At 30.0% G+C, this 10140-nt stretch overlaps 1 protein-coding gene across 1 annotated transcript in view; it reads right to left on the minus strand.

Annotated features, from left to right (window-relative positions):
* Positions 1–9138, minus strand: part of LOC126746006 (uncharacterized) — a 63595-nt gene extending 54457 nt beyond the window's left edge. The window contains exons 1-2 of the mRNA XM_050454092.1: positions 9061–9138; positions 5701–5926 (exon numbers count right to left, since the gene is read on the minus strand). Of these exons, the coding sequence (XP_050310049.1) occupies positions 5701–5820 (120 nt within the window). The 5' untranslated portion in view covers positions 5821–5926; positions 9061–9138. The remainder of the gene's footprint in view (positions 1–5700; positions 5927–9060) is intronic.
* Between the last annotated feature and the right edge of the window lie 1002 nt (positions 9139–10140).

A 10140-nucleotide genomic window follows, 5' to 3' on the forward strand; every position in this document is an offset into this window, starting at 1 on the left:
AAGTTGTAGTAAAACTCGCTCCATTTTTGTAGCAAATAATGTGCAGTAATATTTAATACTTTTGTAGTAAAACTTCATGTTACGGTACAGAGTGATAGAAACCATAATTGTAAGACGTAATACTTTCCAAATGTGTCAAAATGTGCTATGCCTTCTGCTAATCATTGCTACAATTTTGCAGTGAAAATCACAAACACGCTATGAAGGGTAACTAAACATGTAGCAAAATATGCCCTGGCGTCTGTAAATCATTACTACGATTTTGTAGTAAAAATAACAAAAGCTCTTTGAACGGTAACTACACATGTAGCAAAATATGCGTTGCTTTTTGGCAATCATTGGATACTACAATTTGCCTTTAACGCATATATTTCAACTATAAATATCGGATAAAATATCCGTGTGATATACGGTTTATAACATGTTAATAATAGGCAATTAATATTTCATTTTAAATATGGTATATTAAATAAAATTTAAAGATATTTACAAAGTACGTTTAATACAATGATATTAAAAATAAATATACTTGGTATCAACAAATCGTTGAATATATAGTTAAAGAATACCAATATAAAACTTTTGTTTTAATCGCTAAATAATTATCGATATGGAATTTTAAAAAAAATATAATAAAGGTAATAACTGTAAATAATGTTTAGGAAGTTAACTTATTGTTTTAAAAAAATCAGTATTTTCCAAAATAATACGCATGCATATATGAATATATAAATATATACAGGGTGTAACATAAGTGATGACTTTAATTTTAAGGGGTGATTCCTTGTCATTTTTTAAGTAAAAAAGTTCATATAAACATATGTCCGGAAACGCTTCTTTTTCGAGATACAGGGTGTTAAACTTTTTTTTTAAATCTATTTATTAATATCTCATAAACGCATTTACCGAATTTGTTGAACTCTTTACATTTTGTTAGTCACTTTCTAAGGAATTCTCACATCTGGCCTAGAAATTTCAGGGGCGTGCCCACGGGCTAAGTCGGATGATTTTTTTGTAAAAAACATATCGCCCGGTACATTTTTTGTAAGTATGATATATTTTTTTAATTAAGCATCTAAAAATTAAACTTTTTTGTCTCTTAATTTTTTTTCGTATCTTGCTTTGTTTAGAAATAAATTTTAAAAACCATATTTTAGCACGTCTCGGGCCTCTATAAAAAAAACCTAAAATGCTTCAAAATTGATTTTATTGGGAATACTACATATTTATGCAGGTATGTATAAAAATTTCTCTGATAAGAAAATTCCTGTGTCTTACATTAACATTTACCAGGTACTGGGTACTGTTAGTTGAATGTGTTTTACTGTGCAGATAACTATGAATAACGCCGAATTAGCTCAAATGCATTTCATTTATGGCCTTGCTCGTCTGTGTGACTCCATGCTCGTCTGTGTGAGACTGGATCTGTCAATGCTCATGCTGAGCGCGTTGGTAGACCAAGTGTAATAATGACGCCACAACTAGAGGAAGCAATTCTGTAAGCAGTGGAAGACGATCCGTCAACTAGCACGCGAAGATTATCCTTACAGTTTAACATCAGCCACGAAAGTGTTTGCGAGGGTTTTGCACACAAATTTACTTTATCCATTCCACATTCAGCTGGTGCAAGCACTGTTGACAACAGATTTTCCTGCACGATTAGAGTTTTGTCAGTGGTTTCTTCAAAAAACTGCCCAAAATCCAAATTTTACGGCTAAAATTCTTTTCAGAGATGAGGCCTGTTTTTCACGGGAAGCCATCAGAAACTTCCACAATAACCATCTTTGGGACTTTGAAAATCCCCATGCCATTGGAGAAGGTGGATTTCAACAACAGTTTTCCGTGAATGTTTGATCATCTTATCGGACCGCACTTTCTCCCTCCTAGGCTGAATGGTGATACTTACAGACAATTTTTAGAAAAAATATTGCCAGATTTATTAGAAGACGTACCACTAGCAACAAGAAATACCATGTGGTTAAAATGAGCAGATGCACGACGGTGCACCTGCTCATTTTAGTCTTGTCCCTCGAAACTATCTAAATGATATTTTTGCTCAGCAATGGATAGGTCGGGGGGATCTCAGCTATGGCCAGCACAATCTCCAGACCTGAATCCTCTGGACTATTTCTTTTGGGGATATCTGAAATCGCTTGTTTATGCGACGCCAGTTGTGGATGAAAACGATTTGAGAAACCGGATTGTAAACTCTTCTAATGTCATACGCAACACACCAGGAATTTTCGATGGGAAGAAGATTGCGTGCTTGTATTGACAGTCGTGGTTCTTATTTCGAGCATTTGATTTAATAAAATTTTAATGATATTTAAAACTAAAGTAAGTTTTTATTATTTTTCACAAAAATTAAGCGATCGTATTTTTAATTGCTTAAATTTGTACAAATATCTCGGACAAAAAAAATGGTGGCGTACACAAACAACAAATAAATTTTAAATAGGTAACCATTTGCGAGGCCATTGCATTAAAATTTAAACATCAAAAATAGCATCTTATTAATTTTTGTTTTCGGTCAAGTATGCGTATTGCAAAAAAAATTATTTAAGCTTTTTTCTTAGTTGTTAAATAATAAACATGCTGTTAATTTGTCAGTTAATTTTAAAGCATTTTATTTTTTTTATGGAGGCCCGAGACGTGCCGAGATATGATTTTTAATTATTTATTTCACAAAAAAGTTTCATTTTTAGATGCTTTATTTAAAAGAAATATCATACTTCAGTCATCACTTATGTTACACCCTGTATACAAGGTGGTCCAGTTTAAACGTCAATAATTTTAATACGTGATAGAGAATTTAAAAAGAAATAGATTTTCATTATAAAATTTTTCTCAGAAATGTTTAATAACAAAAATACAAGGTGTTAAAGTTAAGAATAATTAATTGTTTATATTTATTATAACTTTTAAACTACTAGCTCAAGTTTAATTATATTTTGCATGCAGGTTATTGTAGTGAATAGTCAATTTTTAAAAAAATTGTCAGAGGCGTAACATACGGAGGGACTTGGTCCTTTTTTCCTTCTCAAATCTGCCGGGTGATAAAATATTTTTTTATAAAAAGTCAACTGTTATATTTTCGATTAAATTTAGAAAAAAAAGTTACTCATGCAAAATTATGATTTAAGGCACTGTTTTTAAAATATTTTAGCTTGGATATTATAGACGAAAAATGATGATTTTTCAAAAGAATTTCTTCTTGGGCAAATGTTTGGGGTACGGATTATGTTAATAAAAAAAACATGTTCTCACAGGAAAATACATATGCAATATTTAATTTATTAACACTGTTTATTTAAATTTAATATAATTTTATGTATAAATATTTATTTTATTTGTAACTTTTACACTGCTTTAAATATTTCTTTAAAATTTGGGACATAGCTTTTAAATATCAATCAGCACTTTTTGCCGGAATTTCTATAAAATTTTACTAGTGGCGTCCGTACTATATTAAGACTATTTTTTTCAAAAATAGAAATAACTTTTTAATCCTCATTTAATTCAGAACAAATTCCGTATTTTAATTTTTTTACGTACAAGGCACCATTTTCGATTAAAAAAAAATAAAACGAATATAAGAATTTTAAGATGTTCAGAATTTGAACCAGTTCTTCTTTTAAGGTCTGAGGAGTCGTATATACGATTTCTTTTAAAAACACCCTTATAAAGTAGTGTAAAAGGGTAATAACTGGCCCATTATGTCTAATCCATTTTTTTAGAAAATTCTTATTTAACCAGTTACACTCACATTACTAATAAAGTCTTTTCAGGAATTGTTGCTTCAGTTTCGACTGCTTAATAGAACCGAATTTAAGTAAAATCTCTTTCAGGCAATTGAAGACGAGAAAATACCAAATAATTTTATAACTGCTTGGAAACATTTAAAAAACAAATCTCTAGTTTCAAGTGCATGGAAAATATGAATATTTATTCCAGGCAGTTGAAGAAAAAATTACTTGCCTAAAAATTAAAAAAAAAGGACTCTTTAACGTGGGATTAACGACTCTTTAAGTGCCTGTAAAAATACAGGTACTTTCTGTGTGCCTAAATATAGAGGACTCCTTTCAGGCAGTTAATGAAAAAAACCAAATAAAATAAATTCAACATCCAGTTATAATTAATAACAAACTATCATAGAGCTTATATTTAATGTAGATTACATGGTTTAAATCTAAACCACCCTAATATATACACTAAATCAAAAAAAGAACATATTTTCCGGGTCTTTTACCCAAGTTATCCTACAAGAATCTATTTTTTCTGGTTAGAACTTGGCCTATTCGAAAGAAAAGAGATTCCATTGACAAAAAACAAACGAGGGCCATAAAAAAGGCCCAAGGGGAACTTCAACTATAAAATTCGTGAAGCGGGAAATATGTTTTTATAATATCTCATTCGATCTTGACTGACTGGGAATTGATTAACCGAATAAATTTGTGTCACGACTTATTTATAGCGAACAGAAGACGAAAACCGTATAGTTTTATCATTCTCCAGTATGCAAACACTTTATTTAAATTAATAAAATTCAATTGGCATAAATTAGGGCCAAACAAAAGGCCATTTAACCCTCCGTATTAGCCAGTAATGAAATACATAAAACGAGTATTATCAAATAACCCCAAGCTGGCCACAAGCAAGGGCAAACCTCATAAATAGCGGGATATGATCTCTCAAAAGGGGTAACGATATGCACTTTAAGTTTAAAGGGAGTTTTTGAAATAACGCCACGAGAAATTCGTTCATTTTATAAGAAATCATTTATGTATATTTGCATAGAACAGCTTAATAATTCCCAATGATTATATTTAAATTGAAGATATCTTTTGCCCATGCCATATTCTCATCCTCATTCAAGGTGAAAACTATCCTTGCTAAAGTTTGTGAGCAGGAATGCAAGGTGCTAATCCTTGGAGTAAAAAAGTAACTAAGAATAGAGATTAGTGGGTGAAGTGTGCTTGTTATAACGATAATTTTTGTTTACGTACTCAGTTGTCTTGGCTACGTTAGTTCTTTGCGATAACTACCCCAAATATCAAACACGTCGTCCCAACCAGCGGGAATTAGCATAAGTAAATATGTAACGGAGGCCTCACCGAGAACAAGTGTCAACAAATTAAGATTCAATAGCGCCGCTTTTTTGCATAAACCGGATCGGATTCGCGACCCACAATGTCAATTTATGCATATTAATGACGACAGAGGGCACATTTCGGGTTTCGGGGGTAATGGCAAAGGGCCACCGCATATATATAGTTCTACGTAATTATTTAGTGATGAGCTTCCTTTATATAGTGAGTATACAAGGTGTTTTAGTAAGCACGAAAAGACTTTAGCTTGGAAAAAATTCAAGTGGCTGCAACTGTCTAAAGAATACTTTTTTAGATAAAAATTTCACGTAAACTGTATTTTTTTTTAATTAATAAAATCCCAAAGATAAAACGAAAAGCATTTTATTAAGATTAAAGAATGCGTGTATAGAAATTACACAGAAGAAAAATTAAAGGTCTTTTGATATCAATAATTTTGGGAACAAAGATATAAGAATTCAAAACATCTACTGATTTAGGAAAATGTTTGTGTCCTGAAAATCTAAATTTCGGAAAAACGAGAAATTCATAATTTTTGTACTTAAAACTTTCTGTCGATATTTTATTATTACACTATAAAATATATACGTACGATATCAGGATCATCATGTATCATGCATAGTGTTCTCAAATCTCTTGCAAACATTTTTGAAAAGAGGACAGAAGCAACAGCTAAGGCTATTGACAATAAGGAGCAGTTAGATGTGATCATGACGGACTGTGAAAAAGCTTTTGATAATGTTGATGACGGTCTGCTGATCACTAAACTGGGTAAATTCGGGTTTTCTCTGTTCGCATGTGAATTTATAGCTTCCTATCTAAAGAAAAGAATTCAACGGGTTAAGATGGGTAGAGAATTATCTGTGCAGTACATGGCAGTGTCTGGAGTGCCACAGGGCAGTAACTTTGCTCCATTACTGTTTGTGATTTTTATTTTATTAGAATATTCTGAGTGTGTCATGTTTGCAGATGACTTTAAGTTATTTAAACATATTATATCATCTATTAAAGATTGTGATGAGTTGCAGAGTGATTTAGATTCAGTGTCTGAGTGGTTTAAGGTCAATAGAATGTCAATAAATAATGGTAAATGTCATGTTTTAACTTTTACACGAAGAGTGGAATGTACCAAGTTTGATTAGATGATTGATGATTTGTCACTAAGCGGGAAAAGTGAATGTAGGGACCTTGGTGTACATGCAGTCAAACTTTAAATTTAACCAGCACTATGAAGCTATTGTCAATAAAGCAGATGAAGTTCTTGGATTTGTAATTAGAAACACTAAAAACTTTAAACAAATAAAATAAATCATAATATTATACATTGGTTAGACCCCATTTAGAATATGCCTCTGTTATTTGGTCACCACAGTCATTGGTGCATATTGATATGATTGGAAAAGTGCAAAAGAGGTTTTTAAGGTATCTATACTTAAGAACTTATAATACCTGTCCCTATATGATTAAGTATTAGACGAAGTTTAAATGATGTACTATTTATATATAATATTGTCAATAATTTAAAGTATAAGAAATGCTCCTTAAATCTTAATTAACAACATAACTTTTGTGGTTCCTAAAGTAAACTTAAGAATAAGAACTGCTGTTCTAATGTTTAACTCCAAGTAGTTCACCTATAAATCGAATGATGTACCAAAGTAATGAATATATACGAAAATGTGATATAGATTTCTTTAATAGTTCTGTAGGACAAATTAGATCTGTGATTTTAGGTAGTTCAAAGTATAAGTAGTACACATATTTGTTTTAAAACCTGCTATATGTATTTGTATGTTTTTTATGTTTTTTATATATTTTTTATATTATTAATTTGTTTAGTTAGTATATTTTAGTTGTAGTTTTTCTTTTTCTCGCCTTTACTGGCGTAGTAAGCATTCTTAACAAGTAGAGAGTGTAATAAATAAATAAATAAATAAATTTTAATACATATTTGAGGTATAGTGATCAAGTATAAAGACTAGTTTTGTAAATCCCTTGTCAATTTTTTAAATGCCAAAATGTTCGCCTTTTTGTTATCAGAGTTGTATATGATATACGTATATTCTACAGTTTGATAACTATACCTTGACCATATACCGTTGATAAATATACCAATAGCTTTAATTTAAAACCTTTATTTTTGAACCTAGATATTGAACACTTATCTAAAACTAAAAAAAAAAATTTATAAAATTTCATATATTTTCATAAAGTTAAATTTCCACTTATTTGCGATAAAAAATAGCACAAATAACTATTGCAACTTTTATGGCGAGACGCCTTATTTATCAGAAATTAAATAGGCTTTTTTCACGTTTTACTCGAAAACCTTTAAGTTATGTGAGAAAAGTATAGATACAAAAATTATAGATTTTTTATCGCCTATAATTTTCTTAAAAAGCATTTTTTTCTCAGGCAATTATTTGCTGCAGAAACCCCGTTTTTCACTATTTTTACCCTTACTTCTAAAAATTGTTTTCAAGGATCAATATTTGGCAATATAATACGCAAGAATAACAGTTGTTTTCATGGTTTATATCTAATCGTACACCACATTTTGTTTATTTAAATTTAATACACAAAAACAGTAGTATTAGATTGGATATTATGAACAAAAAACGATGATTTTCCAAAAAAAAAACTTACTGGGCAAATATTGGGGGTGGGTGGGGGGTTAGGGGTTATATTGATGAAAAACAATGCTTTTGCAGAAAATATATATTCAATATTTAATTTAAAAACACTCTTTATTTTTATTTAATATAATTTTATAAATACATTTTTAGTCTAAAAACAATGTTATTAAGTTGGATAACATGGACGAAAAACAGTGATTTTTTCAAAAGGATTTTATCAAATATTTGAGGTGTAGTAGTTAAGTTTAAAAACTAGGTATATGAATTTCGTATCAACTTTTTTTTTATTTGCTGCAATTTTTTCTCTCTAGTTAATTGTGTTTCCAACTGTATTCTTAGTTACTTTGTATTATTTTTTTTTGAAATAAGCATTATATTATTATTATTATTATATACCAATAGTTTTAATTTAAAAACTATATTTATCGATTTATCTTAAAAAACTAAATTTCCACTTAATTGTATTAAAAAATGGCAAAACTACTGCAATATTCATAGTGATACGCTATGCGTTCGAAAAATATTTTTTTTTTCACGTTTTACTCGAAATTCTGAAGGTTATGTGAGAAAAGTATAGATACAAACACTATAGATTTTTTTATCAGCTATAATTTTCTTAAAGAGTATTTTTCTCTCAGATAATTATTTTCTGCAAAAAACAACGGTTTTTCATGAACCTTACCCTCACCCCCCCCACCCACCCTACACAATTTGCTAATAAGAAATTGATTTCAAAAATCATTGTTTTCCAGAATAATATGCATAAATAACAGCTGATTTTCTCGTTTAAATTTTATATATATGTATATTGCAAAAATAGTGCTATAAGATTGGATGTTATGGACGAAAAACAGTGATTTTTCAAAAAAAAAATTTCACTGGACAAATGTTTGGGGTGGGTGGGGGGTGGTAAGGGTTATGACAATGAAAAACATGGTTTTTGCAAAAAATATATATGCAATATTTAATTTAATAACACTCTTTATTTAAATTTTATATAATTTTATTTCAAAACATTTATTATAAAACAGCGTTACTACATTAGATAATATGGACGAAGAGAAGTGATTCTTCATAAGAATTTCATAAAATATTTGAGATGTAGTATTCGAGTTTAGAAATTAAATACATATAAACTCCATGTGAATTTTTTAATGCGGAAATTTTCTTCCTTTTGTAAACAGAATCGTATACGTTATACGTATATTCTATAATTTAGTAAATTATAGATTATACGTATATCAAAAATAATTTATGGTGTGTTGTTTGGGTTATTAAGTTAATTTCTTGCATATAAAAGAACTATTTTCTCTTACCGTGTGTAAAGTTTCACTCTATATGCACTAGTGCCGAAAAAACTCTAGTTATTTGACGTTTACTTCAGTGCGTAAAATTTGACGTTTATTGGACAATTTATAATTTGTCAACAAATGTACTGACCTTTTTTTGTTTACTGTAAAGTCGTTTCAAGTATGTAAAATAATTTTGATATTTTCTTTGGTAGTAGGAAAAATTTTGCATGTTACACGTCTGTAAAATCCCCGTTTTTTTATCCATGATAAGTTTCCCATTTATCAAAAAAGGATAATTTTACACACTTACAATTTAATTTGAAGCAATCCTAGTTTCCTCTAAAAAAGATATGACCCAAAAAAACAATTTATTTTTTTTTTCAGACAGCTTGATTTGATCTATCAGCAACCTTTAAAAGAGTTTCAACTACCTGAAACAAAAAACAATTTACATACTTTTAAAGAAATTATTTAACATAGAAACAACAAAAGCGTTACTGAAAAATAAAACTCTCAATAATGTCCCTCCTCCGATAGTTATCATCAAAGTCCGAACTGATCCTGTTATTCCAGTTAAAATAAAACCGGACCATCTGAGATGCGATTTGTTTTATTGACTCCCGGGCCCGTTTTGTTTCTTATTGTACAACAGAAGCGAAATCCCATATCGGCTATTGATTATGGCAAATCCAGAAAAGGACCGGGGAACCGGCTCTATAAACATGCAATTATGGGAAAACTCACTCAACGGGATCAGGGAGATTATTATTGCTTCGGTTCATATCTCTACTCTGCGTCTTATCTTTCCTTATATACGTTTCAGTTTTCTCTATTTGAGAAGAAATACATTAATCGCATTGATATACGTACATTTTCATTTCATTTAATAAAAAATGTTGATTATCAATTCCCGTACATCCGTTTCACTTTATAATCGTCAGTAGCATTTTCGATAAAACCCATTAACCTTTTTATCGCCTCTTAAGAGTGATGTGATGTTAATTAACATGACCGAAGTATAAATAAAGCGCGGGCCGTTTTGGGGGGTTATTAATCACCCTCGAGGGTGTTTCTACCTATTCTACTCCCCAAAAATCCCGGCAG

This window comes from Anthonomus grandis, chromosome 16 (genome assembly GCF_022605725.1).
Source record: "Anthonomus grandis grandis chromosome 16, icAntGran1.3, whole genome shotgun sequence".
In the NCBI taxonomy this organism is placed as follows: Eukaryota; Metazoa; Arthropoda; class Insecta; order Coleoptera; family Curculionidae; genus Anthonomus; species Anthonomus grandis.